At 41.7% G+C, this 21,928-nt stretch overlaps 2 protein-coding genes across 5 annotated transcripts in view; one reads left to right on the top strand and one right to left on the bottom strand.

The window, feature by feature from the left end:
• The first annotated feature begins 2,031 nt into the window (after positions 1-2,031).
• CCDC126 (coiled-coil domain containing 126) lies at positions 2,032-20,754 on the top strand. Of its 2 annotated transcripts, none has more exons than XM_085864039.1 (3): positions 2,032-2,623; positions 9,269-9,388; positions 20,194-20,754. In XM_085864039.1, exons 1-3 carry the CDS (start codon positions 2,377-2,379, stop codon positions 20,211-20,213), a joined length of 387 nt encoding a protein of 128 aa, XP_085720165.1. In that variant the 5' UTR covers positions 2,032-2,376; the 3' UTR covers positions 20,214-20,754. The 2 variants fall into 2 exon arrangements, with proteins under 2 accessions (XP_085720165.1, XP_085720156.1); XM_085864030.1 differs by having other exon boundaries at positions 2,034-2,623; positions 20,191-20,754.
• DNPEP (aspartyl aminopeptidase) overlaps positions 10,719-21,928 on the bottom strand; it is an 80,542-nt gene continuing 69,332 nt past the window's right edge. For all 3 annotated transcript variants that reach the window (XM_085864000.1, XM_085864009.1, XM_085863991.1), the window contains 2 exons: positions 20,200-20,367; positions 10,719-10,913 (listed from right to left, as the gene is read on the bottom strand). In XM_085864000.1, the coding sequence (XP_085720126.1) occupies positions 10,863-10,913; positions 20,200-20,367 (219 nt within the window). In that variant the 3' untranslated portion in view covers positions 10,719-10,862. The remainder of the gene's footprint in view (positions 10,914-20,199; positions 20,368-21,928) is intronic.

Raw genomic sequence — 21,928 nt, 5'->3', positions numbered from 1 at the left:
TGGCTTCACGCTGTGGATACCAACGCATTTCGGATCATTGGCATCTCCCGCGATGAGGCTGAGTCTTTGGGTCTCTCACTCTCTCAGTGCAGGCAGGTCGGTGGTCTTTCTTTCTTCTATTCTATCCTCTCCGGCCTCGCCCCCCTTTCTCTGTCTGAGATATGTTCCCCCCATATTTCCGCAGGGCGCTCAAGGTCCGCCAGCAACCCCCTTCTGGTAAAACTACCAAAATCACGAATCACTGCTCACCTTCACTCTTTCATTCCTCTTTTTTTCCCACCTTTGGAATGAACTCCCTCACTCTAGTCAATCCCACTCTTCCCTCCAGGCCTATAAAACAGCTGGTCACCACCACCTCTTATCATCATCTCCCATCCAAATGCTCGATCTTTTCTACCCCCATTAATCCACGCCAAGCCCACCTCCTTCAAATTCCCTGCTTTTCTTCCTGAAAGTTCCTGTAATGTCCATCTTGTATTCCCCATGTTCCCCGCCCCATCCCTCTCCCTTCCACAGATCTCCAAATGTCTCTGTTCTCCACTGTTTTGTCCTTCCCACTCCTGCCCCTCTTGTCTCATGCCCCCCCCCCTTGCTGTGCGTTGTGTGTTCACTCTCATACGAGCCTTGACAATGTATACAAAAAAAGGAGGAGAAGGAGAAGGAGAAGGAAGAGAAGGAGAATAAGAATGAGGAGGAGGAGAAGGAGAATGAGGAGGAGGAGAAGAAGGAGAAGGAGGAGGAGAAAGAGAATGAGTTGGAGGAGAAGGAGAAGGAGGAGGAGAAAGAGAAGGAAGAGAAGGAGAAGGAAGAGAAGGAGGAGGAGGAGGAGGAGGAGGAGAAGATCCTTTGTAATCTGTCTTTTCTGTCCTTTTGGTAGATTGCAGCCTTGTGGGCCAACTGGGGCACAAGTACAGGTGCCCACAGGGTGATGCCTCAAGCATTAGGGATGGACTAAGGAGTTTTGAGGTGGGGATTTTGGTTGAGTGGGCGGGCAGGCCTTGGTGACGACAGTGTGGAGCATCAGCCATCCTTAAAAAACGGGCTGGCAAACAGTGGAAATAGGCTTGCCTGATGTGGGGGTTCTGCTGGAGAGGACGGACTGTAAGAGAGTTCCCATGGAGGCAAAGCCTGTACTACTAAACAGCCACATCCATTCCTTTTCTGCCCAAAAGCTGCTGCCACAGGTCAAGCCAGCTCTCTCGCTGACCTGCAGAACCACGGGCTCTGCCTGCCTGTGATGGTTCCGGGGGGCTCCATGTCGCACTTGCGGCGCAAGAGCTATATGTAGGGGAGGACCCACGGGGTGGAAACAAGATGAACAAAGCCGCAAACCCTCAGGAAACCCGGAAAGAGGCAGACCTGGGGATCGGGTTAATGGGGGTAGAAAAGATCCGGATGGTGGATGACGCTATAAGGCGGCAAACATCTGTCCTGAAGACCTGGATCAGCGACAATGAGACCAAAGATAGCATGATAGCTGGTTCCTCGTGTTTTTGTCGGCACAGTAGGGCGATTCATCAACGTGTGTGTCATCCCTCGGAATCAGATGGACGTTAAACTGCGCATCTCGTGTTATTTTATTTTTGTTTTGTAAGCTGACGTTTTCCTCGCTTTCAGCGACAAGCGCATTTCCATGTTATCGTTGTTCACTCCAAGGGCGGTGTATGACCTCAGTGACGTCCAACTCGCTGTTTACTTATTTCCTCGTGTTATCTCACTCGTATCATTTAAATGTAAAACATCAATCGTCGTACATCGTGCGTGTTATTGAAGCATGAGGGTCATCGAGTAGTTTTAGCCCTGTACGTGTATAAATTGTCGATGAAATAACCAACGTGCAGAGTCGTGAAGCAGTGTTCGAAATGGTCTCACAACGACATACAGTAATGTCCCGAATAAATCCTGCAATATACTCGTATAAGATTGCTTCGGAAAAAAGAAAATAAATGTATGTATGTATGTATGTATGTATGTATACGCTTTTATTTACAGTATTTATGTTTGTGGAACATTTTGAACATGGCATGTGCCGAAGGCTGTGCTCGTAAACTAACGGTTTGCAACGTTCGAGGCTCGTTTAAATGGCGTGGTTCCTTTCCCGGCCAATAATTCCATCGCTTCTCATCTATTGAGCACGGCTCGGCTACGCAGGGAGAGTGTGGTTCACTTACAGGAAGTGGAGCACTTAACGCCACAGATTTGACCTCTTTTACGGCGCTCGAGTTTGACACGTCGATGTAGACGGAGAGATCGTGGTCCATTTTGGAGGACACGTCGGGACAGGGTAAATGGCATAAAAGGGGTCTCTCTTGATCGTTGAGAATCGATAGACCCCCCCCTCCCTCCCCCAAGACAGGTTCAGGACCGGTTCGTATCATGCCCGTGGTAGAGACCTCAGCGTCCCGGCGCCTACGTCAGCGCCTCGGAGTGGTGGTTGTCGCCTTTGGCCTGCTTTGGGCTCTGTTCCTGTTTTACTTGACGGTGCGACAGCGGTCCGAGTGGGAGCCCAGCAGCGCTGAGCTGCGGGAGCAGGTGCTGGAGCTCAGCCGGAAGTACGTGCGCACCATGGTGCGGGAAGGCACTCGGCAGGAGCCTGGGTCACCCCCTTTCCAAGGGAGCTTTGGTAAGGGTCTTCACAGGGTGTTTGAACGACTGTGGATGAAATTGACGGGATGGTGCTCGAGAGGTATGCTAACCGCCATGGCAAGCAACGAGAAACTGATGTCACGGGCTTTAAGCCTTCGCCCTTTTGCTCCGATGAAGGGTTCACGTCCGAAACGTCAGCTTCACCCAGCGTCTCACGGCAGTTCGAATACTTCGATCAACGTTCCGTTGCTTCCAAACCGTTCTCCGTACGCGTTTCCCCGAGTGCCGACGCAGATCGACTTCTCGCGCCTTCACAGAGTAAAGAGTACTCTAACGACACCGGGTACAAGTGAACGTTTGGCCCGACGTGCCCATTGATGCTTTTAATCCTTGAGCTTGGTCCTTTGTAGGATCACTGCGTTTCCATCTGCTATAATGGACGAGGTGTTTGTGTGTGTAATTTTCAGTGAGTGTCGAGGGGGGACGATACAATCACCCTACACGACGGGTAATGTGGCAGTGTCTGTATAATGAACACTTGATAATTCATTCTGGAGAACATTTAGTCATTCATTTTATCAACATCGACTGTCTACTTGTGATGTAACCAGTGCCTTTGGGACTTGAGCTTCTGAGTGGTAGATGTGCGTATGCCTAAACTGATTTGTAACAGAAATCTAATCTTTAACAAACTTTTCAAGTCTTTCATAGGGGTATTGAGGCTCATGGAAGAGCAGAACGACAGGAGGCAATGAATGGGCCAACAAACAAAATGGGGGGGGGGTGACAAAGGGAATACAGTGGGACAACAACTGGATGCATCACAGCACAAAGAGAGGGATTGGAGGAGAAAGGTGAGAAGGTGGTGTCGGTGACATTGACAGTGACACTAGATTAGTTTTCTCTCCGATGAAACATTTGAAAATGGAGACATTGCATGCTGATGTCGTGTACGCTGTGATCATGTCATGTGTTTGTGTTTTTATGGAGGACAGTGGTGTAAAATATCACAAAATAATTAGAGGAGGTGAGTTGGGGACCCATAACATTCGTTTGTGGGGGGCTTTAGCATTTTACTGGAGTCCATTTATCACACTAAAATTCGGCAATTCTATATTGCATCTGCTTCCGAGTCTGGAAGGTCGACAGTTCAAACCCTTGCCAAGTCGTACCATAAAATTTTTAAATGGTTTATGCTGCTACCCTCTTGACGCTCAGCATTTAAAAGGTAAGAGCACAGACAATCCCCATAGGTTGGCATCCATGGGGAGGAGGAAATTCGTCTGAAGGAAATGCTTCGCGGTGGTGGTGTTAGTCATGGGATTGTGTTATCCTTCACGGTTCGGAGATCTGCAGTCGTGATTTTGTTCCTTTTTCGCGTGCCACTTTGTCTGAATGAAGCGTTGATGCCTGAGTGGCTTTTATGGGGTTGTAATTGAAGATAGTCAGTAATGAATTGAAGATAATCAGATAGTAATTGAAGCGGAGACACCGAATATGTTGTCACAGCATTTTTTTGAAAATGTAGTCCAGGAACAGGCGATAATGAGCGAGTATGTACATTTTCACTCGTGAGGGAGAAAGTATAGCATTCCAGAGTCGAGTATAACTAAGTGCAATATATCTGAGTTTTGTGGACCATTTACGCTTCATCAAAGAGGAGATAACAAACACTTGGCTCCATTATAGTAAAATCCTGTTGTCACTGGTCTGTTCTGTGCTCGGCACATGATAGCATTGGACCAGTCACGGTCGGTGATGTACCTTGGGGTGCATAGCTAATACTCGGCAGCCTCAGCTTCACTTTTTAACCCCCCCCCCCTAATTTTTGCTCATTCGCTCATGATAGCGAGCTAAAAAGTATAGCGATCCAGTCATGTATACTAAGTACAATATATCTGAGTTTTGTGGACCGTTGACACTTCATCTAGATTCTAGGAGAAGATGATAAACACTTAGCTCCATTATAGTAGATGTCACACTTAAAACCATCCCCCATAACCTTCGACTCCACCTGTCGTACATCCATTTTATTGCCCATCGCTTCCAGCCCAAAATCCATCTTTGCCATAATCTGTCTCATGAACAGCATCATCAGTTCGTTGCCGGACTGCGTTGTTGATGCCGATCCGCTATCCTGCACAATATTGTCTGGGGGAATGGGGTTGGGAGTCTATGAGCTCTGTGGTATTTTCAATGGCACTCCCTACTGCACCCTGTCATTGTCATATGCAATTCCGTTTACCATAAGTTCCTCCCCAAAACCACCATACTCATAAAAACCTACCTGGATGATCTGCTCGCCTTGGCATAGTTGCACAATTACATCAGATCTGACATAGCTGCACAATTACTTTTAAACTAAAATTTTGGCTAACCAGCTCTTTATAATTTTGGGGGTGTGCTTGTAGCCCCCAGGACTTAATCCCACTCCTGACACCACATTTGTCATGGATCCGGGGTTCGAGGCTTGCCACGAAGGGAAGCACTTGGGTCCCTCCCGAATGCTCGGTCCTGAGGCTGCCAGGCACAAATGACTCCATACACCGGCGGGTTGCTGAACAACCACGAACGCCAATTGGCATGGCCAATCTGGCCAGGGTTACACTACTTCGTGTGATACCTTACCTGTGGATGGCCAGCTAATTGGGATCAGTGCCCTCAGCGCACACTCGGATTACTGCCAAGCGTGACAGTGAATGTGTGCTGGCTGACAAAGCAAATTATTGGGGTAGAACGTCCCGTCTAACCTTACTTGTACACTGTGCAGACCAATTATGGAAAAGACAATCGAGACAGATTGGAAATAGCAAAAAACAATTATACTCTGCTATATTATACTTAATATTCATGACTGGATCACTATACTTTTTAGCTCGCTATCATGAGCGAATGAGCAAAGATTAGGGGGTAGATGGAGAGAACACGGAAAGGAACCCTGAATGACCGAAGGATGACTGAACGGCCATGGGATTGAAGGTAAGACCGATGGGGGTGAAGGAGGGATTGTTGAAAGGATGCTTGATGGAGGGCAGATTATTGGTGGACCATTGAAACGGGCCGATGGGGTAAAGGAGGGAATATTGCAAGTAACAAAGGGGGAGGGGGAGACATTACACAAAACAAATGCATCCAAGCCAATGCAGGCCCACCCCGAGCAGCACTTTGACAAGGACTATCTATACAAAGACTAGCTATTGAAATAACTCATCCTCGTGTCACCTACATGTCCATGTATGCTCTTCCCCTGCCTGGGGTAAGTTTTACAAAACCGTAGTGTGTGTGTGTGTGTGTGTGTGTGTGTGTGTGTGTGTGTGTGTGTGTGTGTGTGTGTGTGTGTGTGTGTGTGTGTGTGTGTGTATAGACACACACAGTGGGGTAAAGCATGAGCTGAAAGCGATTGTGGGGAGCTGGGCCACGTGTGTGAGGGGCCCACACAGCATAGGTTATCTTTTGTTTCGTCAATTTCCTGGATTGTCCTGTGTTCCCCGCCAAGTGAATGAATTACAGTGTATATGTGAAGACTGTCGTGGTTTTGGGTGCACATTGTGTGCAGTTATTTATTCGGTGGCGGAGGTTATGTTTTGACCCCTGTTTGTTTGTCTCTGTCTGTCTGTCTGTGAGCAGGATATCTCAAAAAGTTGTGGACAGGTTGGGTATGTAACTAAGAAGCAGTGATTAGATTTTGGTGAAGATCCGGATGCGACAATTGTTTAAGTGATTCCTCACCCTTAAGAGATAGGGCTAAAGATGAAGTACAGTGTAACACGATATCTCAAAATGTTATGGGGGATTTGGACGAAACTTGTTGGAAAGGTTGGGTGTATGCCAAGGATGAATTTGTTAAATTTTGGTGAAGATCCGGATCTGGATACTATAATTCTTTAAATGATTCTTCAACATTGAGAGACATGGCTAAAAACGAGATATAGCTCTTTTTTAAAACTTGGTGGATGTGTTGTGTGTGTGCCAAGGACAAATTGATTCGATTTTGGTGAATATTCGGATTAGGATCCAGCCCGTTAGTGGGATATAATATGTAAACTGTTTAGCCTGGAAGTGGTATCCGCTTCACCGAGTGCCGTCATAGTTATTGACTGTAATCACCGCTATGCAGTCATGCCTTCTCCCCTTTCCCCATTTCCTTGTTTACATATACCCCTGTTTTGATTAAATGTGTGGTCTTCAGAAGCGGGCTCCATTGTACAAAAATAATTGGATTATTCAACGGGAAGATTGGGCTCACGCGAACACGCTTCAAATGCAGAACGTTGACAAGCACAGCAAAGCTCTTCCTGTTGGCGTCCTGCCGCAATCTTTGTATTCGGAGACTCGGATTCATGCGAAATTAACCCGGCGGACGCAGAAACATTTTCGTCCCATGTCTGCTCGGCAGCGTGATGGTCGTTGAAGACCGCATGACTAACAATATCCTGAAGGAATAGAAAGATGACTTGGAACATTGAGTCGACAACAGAACTGGCAAAGGCTCAAGTATCATTGTCCATCCATCAACAGTCCATAGGTCACTTTTGAAATCAGAACTTAAAGGATGTGTTGCAATAAGAAACCCTCTTTTAAGAAAGGGGAACAAGACCAAAAGACTAAACTAGATATTTGTGATCACCAAGGGTAAGCCTCCCCCGACCGCGATCGCTCGCAACTTACCCTTGGCCCGTGATCCAATGATGGCCATATTTTTTTTTGGGACCACGATATGACCTTGACCTTCAACATTTAGGGATAGAGTGTAAATTAAGAAAATGTCCCCATCTGCAATCTATCCATAAAACTCAACATCATGAAAATCAGAGGAAAATTATTCAAGTTGTGATCAAAAAGGTGGATTTTGTTAATTAGGTCACAATCCGAAAAAAGTAGATTAAGCACACAAATCAAATATCAGGTGCATAACATCGGTCCGGATCCACTATTATGATCCAAGAACATCTTGGAAGGCCCAGCGATTTCCACATTTGAAATTCCACAGTGGCAAATTTGAGCGATGACAAAAAAGTGTTTGTTTGTTTGGTATTTTAGACTACCTTTTGACCATGACCTTTAACTCAGAGGGGTATGATGTAAACCAAGTGTAAATGTGCCTTGCACGAGGCCATCTCAACGCAATTTCGTTCTCATCAGCCAAATCAGTCGAATTATGGTGAAAAAAGTTAAAATGTCTAATTAGGTCAAAAAATAGATCACCCCTGCATACTTTCTATTTACATTATTGATGCAAAATTTCATTCCGATAGTCCCAGCCGGCTCTGTGATATGGCTTGGAAATTGATAGTTTGGAAATTGGCAGTGCAGGAAAAAAACAAAAACAAACCTAAATGGTGGTTTAGTACTCGTCAGGATCTAAAACTCTGGGGCACCATTAAAATTTGGGGGTGCTAATTGTAAAACAAACTCTACAACAGCTTTAAGCCTTTCCCTATCCTCTAAGGGGAGGCTTAATCATAATAATAACTTTTAAACATTAGTTTTATTTGTATATGGAATATCTCCACCCAGCAAAATTAAGTTCGTAGCCTGAAGGGTTTATTTTATGTGGTGTTGGTGTAGCGCAGGCAGGTTAGGCTGAATGGTCTCCTACATCAAAGTTCCTTGTTCCATCCATTGGGACCATACTCTGTGCAGAGCATTGGTGCTGCCTGAGCAGTCTCCTTGGCTATTGGGCACAATCCTGGACGGGTCGCCACTCCGACACAGGACACCAGCAAGCTGGAACTCATTTTGCCGACCTCGAAAGGATGACATGCAGAGACAACCCCACCTGGTATTAATTCAACAGCAGGGTGGGATTTGAACTCAGGAGCCTCGGATCCCAAGCCCACCACCCTATCCATTAAAACCAGGGTTTCCCAAACCCAGGGTCGTGACCCAAACTTGAACCCCCCCCCTCAAAATCTGTTTTTGAAGGGGGGTTTCATATCAAAAGCATTTTCTCTGACAATTTTTATCATATGTACACTAGGTACCAGTATCATTTGGGTTGTGAGGCAAATGTGATTTCAAATTTTGGGTCATGGACAAAAAAGTTTGGGAACCACTGCATTAAACCAACAACAAGGCATAAAGTTCCTTGTTGACCTTCAGTAAGGCAATCTTAGCCATAAGTAACCATTTGAAAACACTTGAATGGTTCTTAAAATAATCTTTTTAAACCTGCATTGTTGAATGCTCTGTCTTGTTTGGTCATGGTGCCAGCCCCAAGGCTTGCTCTTTTCAAAAGGAAATGTAATTTTTTTTATATCCATATGTATAGGTGGGACGAAAGTGCCGTTTTTGTTTTTGCAGAAATACTGATGTTTTAGCCATGGCATTGGCTTCAAAAACCTGCTTTGTATTTGGGTACATGGGGAAATATTCCCATTACATGATGTGTATCAAGTAAGGGGGGGGGGGGTTGAGTAAACAAACTTGAAATGTGTGTTGGAATGGAGAAGAGATTGTTGCAGAATAAATATGCAGATGATCCCTTCATTGTACAATTGTTTCACAGATATGGCTTATCTAAAATGGATGTCCTTATAAATCTGATGATCAATGAAATGCCCCATGAATGCCATAATATTTGTATGAACCAATGGTAATTAGAAGCCCCAGGCAAAAGTTATTCAAGTTAAATGGTATGGGACATCCATGCCTACTGTTCTCTCCACTGTACACCTTACAGATCTCCACAGCACACTTGCCCTGCTATTAAATGACATCCTCCAGCGCGTACAGGATCTTGAATTGACAGTCACCGGCCTGCATAACAGCACGAGAGTCAGTGCATCTCATCCAAGCACAGGTCCGTATGAACCTCATACATGAAGATTTCACCATCATACATGAAGTCAAGGTTCAGCTGAATTTGCTGTTCCTGACATCTATAGCTTTAAACCTTGAATGCATTAATTTGAATTAATCTAATCGATATACAATGATTCTTGTTTAAAGTAACATTTACCCTGAGGTCGAACTATATGCATAGCCTTTACGATGGTACTCCAAGCAAAAAAAGCTGTCACAACTTTTTGAAATGGATGATAATGAAACTATGATTAAGCAACCACTTTCCATTGAAATAATAATTGCAATGCAGGTGGGCTGGCTGCATTGTGTAAAAGTTAATGTAAGCTTTACAATAAACCCCTTCAAAATCTGTGAAATACTATGGGTATTTTATGCTTGCCATATGTATCATGCTCCATATTGTTTGGTTTTGCATGAGTCCAACTTGTTTTTGAAACACAAACAAGCCTTTCAACCATTTAGCTTATCTGCCTTACAGGATTGTACAGCAGTGGCATCTTTGAGCTGTTTAATCTGGGTTCAATTCCCAACCAGACTATAAACCATCAGACGTGCTTCACAGGCTAATCTTGCGACCACCGATTGTGTTATCCATCAAATGAGACATTTGTCAGCGTTCGTTGCTGATGGGCATTCAAGATCCCAGGGTGCCTTTTGCAAAGAAGAGGTTTTCACTAGCACCCTGGCCAAATTCAAAATTCCTCCTCCAACATACAGGTGGTACCGAATCAGCAGCCGGGTTCAACACAAATGGATGTGTGAAGCTTCCGAGGCTAGTTTAAGGAGGGAGTTTTAGTGACCCACCTTGTGCCTTAGCATTTTTAGTAGCAAGATAGCCTTTCCTTGATGACAGGAAACTCAGGTTGAGGTTAAAAAAAAAGTCACTCTTCAACGTCGACCGAGATGCCTCCACCCAAGTTATTACATAATCATATATATATACTTGCACCAAGTTTGATGTAAATCCTTTCAGCTGTCAGCTGTTCTCAAGTATCACATTTTTACCTGACATGACGTCTGACCTTTGACCTTTTGCAGAAATCTAATCGGTTCACCTTTGCATCATAAATGTATACTTGTTCCAGGTTTGGTCAAAATCCCATCACTGGTTCACAAGTTAGCATGGTAACAGAATTTTTTCTTTTACCTAACGGGACCTCTGACCTTTGATGTCTTGACCCCATAATCGAATCAATTCATCTTTGCATCATTATACAGACTGTATCATCACAGACAGCCGGACAGACAACCCAAAAGCAAAACTTCTTAGAGGAAACCACCTCCCACTCTCCCAAAGAAAAAAAAAATTATGAAATTAACATCACATGAGCAAACTTTTTTTTAGGTTATTCATTTTATTGCATTTCTTGTCATCAAAAAGTGTTGAAATGGATTACTGCATCAGTAGAAAGATCTCAGTCTCCATGTCCATCAATCACGACACTTTGAGGATCCAAAGTCACTGGGCTTTAATCCAAAGTAAGCTGGCTGTCAATGGCAGGAAAATGCTTGAAAAAACCCTGAGTGTGGGAGTTTATGAAGGAGAGAGGGCAGGAAGAAGGTTAGAGATCATATGATTAATGCATGAGAATATAGGTTATATTTTCATTATACGAAAACCTCTATAAACAATTTTCATAATGTGGACATTGAATAAAATACAAAACGTAGGTTTTCTGTATTCTAGTTATGACGAGACACAACGAATGTTTCAATTGTCATGCAATGTGTCAGTTAAGAAGCAAAAAATTATATATATATATATATATATATATATATATATATATATATATATATATATATATATATATATATATATATATATATATATATATATATATATATATATATATATATATATATATATATATGATCATAGAATAATAAAAAATAAAGGTGATAAATAAAGGTGTTTTACTGTTTTTATTAAAAATAAAAAAAACTTCAAACAAAAAGTAAAGAACTATTCCAACAGTATTGCCACCTTGTCAATACCACCATTGTCACGCATGCTGTAGAGTTTGGTGAGTAGGAACCATACAATGTTCTCTCACCGACCCCTAATGGTTATGGAGTTCCATATTCAGAGCTTGTAAAGGTAACACACCTTTTTACAAACTATCAATATGAACTCCATTTGTAGTACGCAAAAATGCCTCAACATGATGATTACCGACCGTATTTTTTGGCATATACGTCGACGTGGAGTACAAGTCGAATTGGCTCATTTCCCCAGTTTTCTTTCCTTCATTCATGGATAAGACGATTTGGAGTATAGTGCAAGACAAAGCCAAATCAACTACCATAGTTCGTAAAACTGTCAGTCAGAGCAATAGAGTTGTTAATTCCTCTCTCACACTATCATAACGCATCAATGCCGATGGTACTTTGAGGATCATGAATATTAATGAGCTGTCTTATGCATCATATTTGAACTAATTTGTGGGACGACATTTCGGATTAATTGGGAATGTGAATAGTTTTTCCAATATGTTTGTTACCATATGGAGGCACAGTATTTTAAACAAGTTACAGAATCATAGCACAGCATTACATTTTGTCACAGTTCATTATTCAATAACAGCTGACACTTTTTTTGTAAAAGAAGCACTGCATGTTTGTCCACCTAGTTTTGCAGCTAAGATTAACCTTCTTGTTTTGCTTGGTAGTCCACAGCATATCCTTCGCTTTACACCAGTCCCAAACACATTTCTCGCTGACACCGTATTTCAGGTGCACAGCCATATTCCCACAATTTTTTTTCATTTACGCAATTCGATGTCTCAAAACGATTCTGAGAACAAGTCAAAGCCCGGAGTTCCGGGGTGGGGGGCGGGGGGGAGTAGACTTGTACGCCGAAAAATACAGCAGAAGAACAAGAGTTTTCAATTTTCAGTTTGAACAGCAGCAAACTATGTGTAGAGACCAAGATGCAGAGGCAAAAATTCTAGAATGTAACGCCTGGGGTAAGAGTGGGGGGATAGAATGCCACAATGCTGCCTCAATTGACCTGTGGCTCACAGGGCTCTGAAACGTCTCCAGCAAGGGCAAAACCAGTTGGATGGCTACAATTTGTACTGACACTTTGCTGAAGTGATGTTTAGCTGTTTAAAACTACTTCTACTGGGCTCGACATTAACGATTGACTAATTGTCTGGTACAAATGAAAATTCTGATCACACAAGTCAATTGAGTGTGCCATTTATCTTTTGGATAATTCGATATTTATAAAAACGCATGTCAAGCATATTTATGAGCTTGTTCCAGAACATTTATATTTAGTGGCTGAAAACACCAGAAATCACAGAAATACTGTCAATAACGTCCATTGTAATTGAACACTGAAAGCGAAAGCAGCCATCGCATCATGAGCAAGTACAAGATATCACCACAAACCTTGAGCCTTGACATGTATATCAGACCCGTACCTTTATGTGGACAGATTTCAAAACTTCTTCGAGTTGGTACACATAATTTTGACCTGAGCAATATCATCAGCCATTTGTGGGAGGGGATTTTTCTGCTATTAAGCATATCGAGTCTGACTGGAGATAATCCCTGACAGACATGACGAATCGCGCGCATGTATCACTGAGAAATTAGCATGAAAGTCTTAAAAAATATGGGCAATACCCCTGGGCGCTCACCTGGGTAGTGGCTGGATTAAAAAAAAACAACAAAAACGGGGAACAACAGGTAGGAGTGGATAACCCACAAAATACGTAATGGAGAAGAAAGTAAATACCTATGGTTTTTTTTTAATGCCATGAACAAACTTTGGTATATCACGGGTGATAAAGGTTGGAGTCAACTTTCATCAAAATTGTTTGTGTCGTTTCTGAGAAGAGAGAAAAATACTTATTTTGGGGAGCAACCCCCCCCCCCCTCCCCCGTAAAACCCCGCTTAAACCCCACACCTCATCATGCCATGAACAAACTTTGGAACATCATGGGTGATGAAGGTTGTAATCAAGTTTTATTGGAATTGTTTGGAGTTTCTGAGAAGAAAGCAAATACCTATTTTGGGGGGTAACCCCCAAATAGACCCCTTTAAAAAAAAATTAATCCCATGAACAAACTTTGGTACATACTGGGTGATAAAGGTTGTGGTGAAGTTTCATCAAAATTGTGTGTGTGTGTAGTTTCAGAAACGAAGTTGCAAGTTTTTGTGGACAGACTGACAGACAGACAGACAGACAGACAGACAGACAGACAGACAGACAGACAGACAGACAGACAGACAGACAGACAGACAGACAGACAGACAGACAGACTGACTGACGGACAGACGACGTGCCATCCCATAAGCTCCCCAGAACTACCTTCAGGTGAGCTTATGATATGAGCATCGTCATGTGGACAGCATAGATTAAGATGGAGTCATGTTTTAGAGTAGTCAACATTTCAGACAAATTGTATTGTGAGTCGGACAAGTAAAATTTATCCCTCACCTGAAGGACAGCCAAGTTTGAAAGTTAATGTCTACCCCTGCTCGAGTTGTACAGCTATGAGACTACACTGTGATCCCAAATTTATAGGCCTCCAAACTGGCTGGGTATCTTTTGTATTTCGATTTGCAAACGGATGTACCAATTACGCGAGTTATTGGTTAAAGCTCCCATCGGGTTTCAACCACGAATAACAATCTCGCATCACAGGATATTTTATACATTTGCAATAATGAAACAAATTACACACTGCTGTGTACTCCCCATCCCTCCCAAACCTGTGTTGCATTGTGCAGAATTTTCTTCTGTCCACAGTGTATGCGGTGTTTATACAATATGCACCTGACATTTAAAGGTGACCGCATACTGTCATCTTGTGTTGTCTTCCATCTTCACTTGAACTTTTCTATGTGATTGCATGCCCACCCTAGTGTGTGTGTGTGTGTGTGTGTGTGTGTGTGTGTGTGTGTGTGTGTGTGTGTGTGTGTGTGTGTGTGTGTGTGTGTGTGTGTGTGTGTGTACGTACAGTGGTGAGAAAAAGTTAGTGAACCCTTTAGAATTTTCTGACCTAAAATGTGATCAGATCGTCATCTAAGTCCTAATAATTCATAACGAGAAGCTGATTAAACAAACAGCACACAAAAAAAGATCTACTTTTTAATTTAATTTTTGAGCAAAATGATCAAACATTCAATTTCTTTGTGGGAAGAAGTATGTGAACCTTTCCATTCAGTCACTGGTGGCATCCCCTTGAGAGCAGCAATAACTTCAACCAAACATTTCCTGTAACTCTTGATCAGTCCTGCACATAAGCTTGGAGGAATTTTTTTCCCATTCCTCCTTACAGAACTCCTTCAACTCAGAGTTTTGAGTCAACTAACCCTAACAACTCCTTCAACTTGTGGACTTTCTTGCATAGACCGCTCGCTTCAGGTTCTGCCGCATTTCAGTTGGGTTAAGGTCTGGACTTTGACTTGGCCATTCAAAAATGCAAAATCTCTTCTGCTTTAGCCATTATGTTGTAGATTTATTTGTGCGTTTCAAATTGTTGTCTTGCTGCATGACCCACTTTCTGTTAAGCTTCAGCGCATAGACTAATGTCCTGACATTCTCCTGTATAATTTGCTGGTACAATCCAGAATTTATGGTTCCATCAATGGTGCCAAGCCGTCCGGGTCCTGAGGCAGCAAAGCAGCCCCAAACCGTGATACTCCCACCACCATGCTTCACAATTGGGATGAGGTTCTCATGTTGGAATTCAGTGTTTGTTTTTAGCCAAACATAACATTTCTCATTTAAGCCAAAAAGCTCCACTTTCAACTCACCTGTCCACAGGACATTCTTCCAATAGTCTTTTGGATCATCCAGGTAGTCTTTGGCAAACTTTATATGGGTGACAATGTTCTTCTTGGAGAGCAGTGGCTTCCTCCTTGCCATCCTCCCATGCACAGCATTCTTGTTCAGTGTTTTCCTGATGGTGGACTCATGAACACTGACAGCCAATACAACGGAGGACTGCAGATCTTTCGACGTTACCCCAGGGTTCTTTGTGACCTCCTGGATTATTGTACGCCTTGCTCTTGGAATGATTTTCGTAAGATGACCACTCTTGGAAAGAGTAACAATGGTGTCGACTTTTCTCCATTTCTACACGATCTGCCTGACAGTGGATTGGTTGAGTCAAACATCTTTAGTAATCATTTTGTCACCCTTTCCAGACCACTGAGCATCGACAACTCTTTTTATGAGGTCCTCAGAAATCTCTTTTGATTGGGGCATGATACGGTTCCACAAACTTATGTGGTGACAATGAGACTGATAGTGACAAATAAAGTTTATGTTTTTCAGACAGGGCAAGGTCACCCAAACTCACTCCTGATTATCATCCCATTGATTGAAACACCTGACTGTAATTATGCCCTTAATTGAGCTGATTAACCTGAAGGTTCACATACTTTTTCTGACAAAGAAATTGAATGTTGGATCATTTTGCTCATTAAATAAATGAAAAAGTAGATTTTTTTGTGTGCTGTTTGTTTAATCAGGTTCTATTTATCCATTATTCAGACTTAGATGAAGATCTAATCATATTTTAGGTCAAATTTATACAGAAACTCCAAAGAGTTCACAAACTTTTTCTCACCAATGTATGCCATGGTGCATACAGTCCGTACTTGCCGCACGTGGTGGCCCAACGCTCTATTAATATAAGTAACTTTACATTGGCGTTTCCAAATCTTTTTGTCCACCACCTGTATGTCGAAGATAAGCTATTGAAAATGAAGCGTTTTATGCTTGTCTGGTCATGTGAAAAGCAAGTTTTATACAAAATACAGTACAATAAATCTCTGGGTTACAAAGGGATTCCGTTCCAAACAATCGTTCATGCAGTCATGAAACAAAAGACCAAGAAGGAATGTGAAGAAGTAAAAAGCAAAGATGGAGTCATCAGGAGGAATCTGGATAGGATTCGGGTTTCAGCCGCAACTCCATAATCCCCAAACCCATCCAGGCGCAGTCAAGTGAACCTTACGGAAAAATTTCTGCAAGAATTCACTTCTCCTGAGAGAGATAGATTAAGAAAGAGAGGAATAGAGATGAAAGTGAAGAAAAAGCACGAATTAGAATGAATAAAGAGAATGGGGAAAAAATGAATAAAGAATTGTGAAAAAAAAACGAGAAAGAAGTGTGAAAGCAACAAAGAAAAAAGATGTAGGGAAGAACCTGCACAGATAGATTTCAATAACTTGATCGGCTGTTGACTTGATGTTATAAAATGGTAGTATCAGCGCACGAGTGGGGGATACTCATCCGGTGATTTAACAAGCTTAGCATGAGGTCAACAATTACCTTGTTACCTGTGCTCTGGTAACATTATCTTGGTACGGCCAAGAAGGAGGTACAGTAGGTTTTAACTTTTGATCTCAGCAGCGTACTAACGATCGCGTATTCCTTTGTACTAGTGGCTCTTTCTAAAGCAATTGGTTATTTTATACGACTCGGAGATGTACTTTAAAAGGTTGTGTTGTTTCTCTTTGTGAGTTTCAAATCAAAATAAATTTCTGAGTCGTTTACCATATTAACATGCTTTCCAGATTACTGAGCCCAATTTTTTTCTACCCGTCACACAGCAATTGCCATCTGTTTATGAAGAATAATGTTTATACACATCTCCTTAAAACGTTTATAATGCAACGTTGTTTTTTTTAATTTGTTTAATGAAATTCTCCCTAAGCAAGGGTGAAAGCCATGCAAGAGTTTTGGGTTGTATACAGTACTGCAATTGGTAATCGGCACTCACAATGACTCCAATCGGCTGATGCCGATAACCAAAAAATTGCCAATATCGGCCCAGCACTAGTGGGTAGTCATGGCCATTGCTGGGGGTTCGTGGGTGGCAATGGTTTATGTCTGCAAAACCCGTGAGTCGCTGGAGCATGGGGGCCACAAAAGTATGAACAGTATATATTAAAAAAACCCGTGAGTAGCTGGGTTACGCGAATTGAGACTCTGCGAATGTCGGGGTTTTACGGTATACAGTTCTGTGCAAAAGTTTGGGTTATTTTCACTTTTGTGGTACTATTCCCCATTAAACATTTGTGGGAAGTTAGAAGTGTGCAATATAGGTAGATGATAATTCAAATTTCTGTGAAAGTCAATTCAATATCACAGTTACCATAAAGTATATAAATAAATAATGAAAATGAAAATTTTATTTTTGCTCTGCATATTATATCATCACGTGCAAGGAATATCCACTTACCACAAATAAAATATGCAGGAAACAGTTTGTGGATTTTTGTACAATACATAATAATAATAATCATAATATTAATAATAATCGATTATTGAAGTAATCAGCACCAGTTATATGAATGTGAATTACAAGAAACCAAAATAAAAGTTGCAAATTGGTGAATATGTGCAATTTGTTTTCATCAACTTGTTCGGATGCTTGAAAATCTATGAGTGGGCTCAGAATGGTACCAAGAAAGCAACTTTCAACAGAACAGCGTGTGAAGATCCAACCTCTGCGGGAAGAAGAGCACACGAAGAAGAAAATAGCAGAAAAGCTGAAGATCTCCTACAATAGTGTGAGATACACTTTCCACCACCTGAAATAAACGGGCTCAATACTTGTAAGACAATAAAAGACCAGGAAGACCCAGAAGAACCTCCTCAAGGCAAGACAAGCACTTGAAGTTTCTCAGCTTATGCTTATGCACAGAACTGTGGAATGTACTGCAGGATATTTGGCACAATATTCCTGGAAGAGTGCTTCAGTCGCATACAGGAGGCATCGAGAAAAGAGAAGGCAAAGGACAGACACAAAGTATTGACTGATACCATAAAATTACACTGTTCTTGTTATTTACTTGAGCAGTTTGTCACACAAGCATTTATAAAGGCTGTTAATTTACAGTAATAAATACATAAGACTTATCACTGATAATTTGATCGATTTAACCTGAAGTATGAATATCATTGGAATAACCCAAACTTTTGCAGAAAACTGTGAAACGCACGCACGCACGCACGCACGCACACACACACACACACCTCAATGACGATCCTGAAAAGAGCCCTTGGAACAAAACTCTGAGAACAACACAACTTGGCCCATAAATCAAGATCCTTCACTGAAACGGTGGATACTGGAGTCCTGGGAGGACTCCGTTTCACCTTCTGAAACCCAAATTATGGAGATAACAATCAACAACACACACAATCTGCTGATGTCCCTGTGCCTCCACCCTTGAAGAATTGAGTTGATAAATTAATAGATTGTTGATGTAACACAGGCATGATGGGCCAAATAGCCTCCTGCTGCTTTAAAGCTCCTTGAATTTAAAAAGTACATATTTTCATCCACATTTAAAGTAGACCATGTTGTGTAGTACAACTTCAAAAGCAAAAATATTGAACTTCATAAATCACTTCCAATGTTTATTACCCTCACCGAAGGAGAGGACATTGCATTTGGGTCTGTTTGTTTGTTTGTTTGTCTGTCTGCACAGAACTTTCGTGTTTTTCTCCACAACCGCTTGTTGGATTCAGACAAAATTTTCACCATAGGTGTGACTACTCATGTAGAATGTTTTAATCAATTATCACATCACAGGTCACGTGGTGTGGCAGCCATGTTGGAAAAACGGAAAAAACTTTGGACCTCTATTTCTGAAACCGCACCCAGGAAAAAATTGAACCTTGGCACACGGCAAGTTCTCCTCATGGGAATATGCGATTTTTTTTAACGTCATAGGTGTCTTCGTTATGATGTTGTAATTGCATATGTAGAACGTGACATCTGATTCTGAAAATTTTTAAGGGTAATCTCAGGATAAAATGGTCCACAGAAAAAAATTGATGACGTCATGTCACGTGATTGTTTGGAACGTCAGCCATATTGTTTGGGAAAAAAAAAAAAAAAAAAAACCTTCAAATATCTTCCCTGAAGTGGCTAAACAGATCGAGATGAAACTACACGTATGACCACCTTTCCATGAGGAACAAAAGGTTCACACATATGATGTCATAGATCACATGGTTTGGCAGCCATGTTGGATTTACCCTAAAACCTATAAAAATCCTTCTCCAGAACAACTGGATAGATCGAGGGGAAACGTCACACAAATGTTCCCCCAAGCTTTGGGTGTACAAGTTTGTAAAGGAATAATTGATATGTCACGTGGTTTGACAGCAATATTGGATTGAGGAAAAATATAAAATTGTTTTCTCTGGAATCACTTAATCAATCGACATGAAACTTCACAATTATGATCTATTGGTGATAGGGAATACATGTTTTAAATTTCAACTTGATGGTACATGGTCTGACAGGCAGAATTATTTAATTTATTTGATCTGGGTTCTTTTTTTTTTTTATGTTTTTTTTTAATAAGGCTCATTTGGGTGTGCCTGAATGGGTTTGAGGGTCGAGGAGTATCAGCTGAAACCCAAATCCTATCCAGGTTCCTCCTGATGACGTCATCTCTGCCTTTTGCTTGTTTGGGTTCCTTCTGATTACTCCAATGCAGGACTGTACCTATTTGGTCTTCCATTTCATTTGAATTGAATTTATTTTAATCCCATTCTAAATTCAATTGAATAATAATTTTTTAAAACGTCATGGGTCAGGGTCAGGTGTCCAACCAAAGCGAGGTTGCATCAAAGTGGGATGTCTTGGCTCAGTCATCACTGCTCGCAATTACAGTTATGTCTCATTAATTACATAACACACCAGTATACAAACGCCACACAAAAGCATACAAACACCACACAAATCAAGTCCTGGTGAGGGTCTGCAATATCTGATTGCTCTTTTTCTTGTTTATACACCTTCCTGTAGCAGGTATACCTGGAAAAGTGTGAACTCTTGTTCCACACTGGATGTGCAGCACATCTCGCGAATAGAGTGCATCGACAGCTGGGGGCCACCAAGATCCACAGTGCGCAGACCGAGACGTGCTGAAAGAATCGGTCCGATAGTGGAGCCGCAACTGGAATCATTTCTCACCATCAACTCCTGCAAGCACATGTGAACAGACATTTGAATTGGATACGTTTTAAATCGGGGTAGGGGTATCCCTTTGTTGTTTGAGCAGATTAGTCACTTGGTTTGCATCACAATGACTGGCATATGCTTTTCAACATGCAGTTATTTTTTTATTTTTTTTTTGGTGTCCAACGCTTAATTATAGTTAAAAAAAAACAAATCAAAGCAACTTACAGGTTTGTGCAAAATGATTGTGTTCAATTTTATATTATCCTTAACTTTTACCCAACTAAATGACAGGTACTTTGTTTTATGGAAGTGGAATACACATGGTACATTTTTCATGATGCACATGTACATACTGTTCAGGAATGGAACAATTAGGAGAATGAATAAACTATAATTTCCAAGTGCAAATGGTCTCAAGTATTAAAAGAAAGTGGCGAGTTGTATCACATACCTATCACATACAAGCAAGCTATCTTCTCAAATTTTTTTTTTTAATCACCTGCTTAAGCCAGGGGAATAACTCCATTTGACAATCTTTGAACTTGTGTTTGGGCCATCATCCCTGAAACCTCAGTGAACACTCCAAATATATTGTTGCACTATCATTGCAAGAACACATCCTTCATTTGTTTATTAATCGGAAGAAAAGTATCCCTTGCTCATGAGATTGAGGGTGCCTAATGATACATAGACTTAAACCTTGACCCTGGTAACATGAATAATATACATGGCCATGGAATATTTAGATGTGTAGCTTTCTCCATGATAAGATTTCTGTTCAAGTACAACACAACCAAGTACTTTTTAAAGTAGTCGGGGTAGTTGAAATTTGATCTTCACCAATCCACGTTACTTATTTTGTTCAGTTGAAGTTTGAAGCACACACAAATTATTTTTTTAACCTTTATTCCCATTACTCTGCAGCATAAGGCCCGAACCACAGTTCTCCACCCTTTCCAATCTAGGACTGGACGTTTTGTTTCTTTCATTACATCCTTCTCCACTGTTTGCTTCCATTTACTGATTGGTCTATCCCTCTGACCTTCTACTGTTCATCCTGTTTTGTTATATTCTTTTAACATGCCTTTCCTCCTCCATTCTTTCAATATATCCAAACCATTTTATTCTGGATTTACATACTCCTGCACTTGTTGGAACTTAAGTCTTTCTCTGATATCTTCATTACCTATGCCACGGAAGGTGGACAGAGGTTATGTTTTCATCCCAGACTCCTGTCTGTTTTTGTCTGCCTATCTGTGAGCAAGATATCTCAAAAGGTTATGGATGGATTTGGACGAAATTTGGTGAACAGGTTAAGTGTGTGACAAGGACGAACTGATTAGATTTAGGTGAAGATATGGATCCGGGGAAAGCTAGGGCAAAGATTTCTGGTGTGCCCCACTTGGTTGGATGGGGAAAGTAATTTTAGTGTTATATAGTTAGGATAGGATTGTCTCATTATTTGTCGTACCCTCCCCCCCCAACCCCCACCGAGTTCGGGTCTGACTGGGTGGGAGACAAGCGAGATGGAGGCACTCCAGGCATTCCCTACAGACATGCCTGGCCTATGGTTCACAAAATG

The sequence above is a fragment of the Eptatretus burgeri genome, chromosome 2, assembly GCF_056783735.1.
Source record: "Eptatretus burgeri isolate ZD-2024b chromosome 2, Ebu_testis_v1, whole genome shotgun sequence".
Classification (NCBI taxonomy): domain Eukaryota; kingdom Metazoa; phylum Chordata; class Myxini; order Myxiniformes; family Myxinidae; genus Eptatretus; species Eptatretus burgeri.
This window is presented reverse-complemented; position numbering and strand designations above follow the sequence as displayed.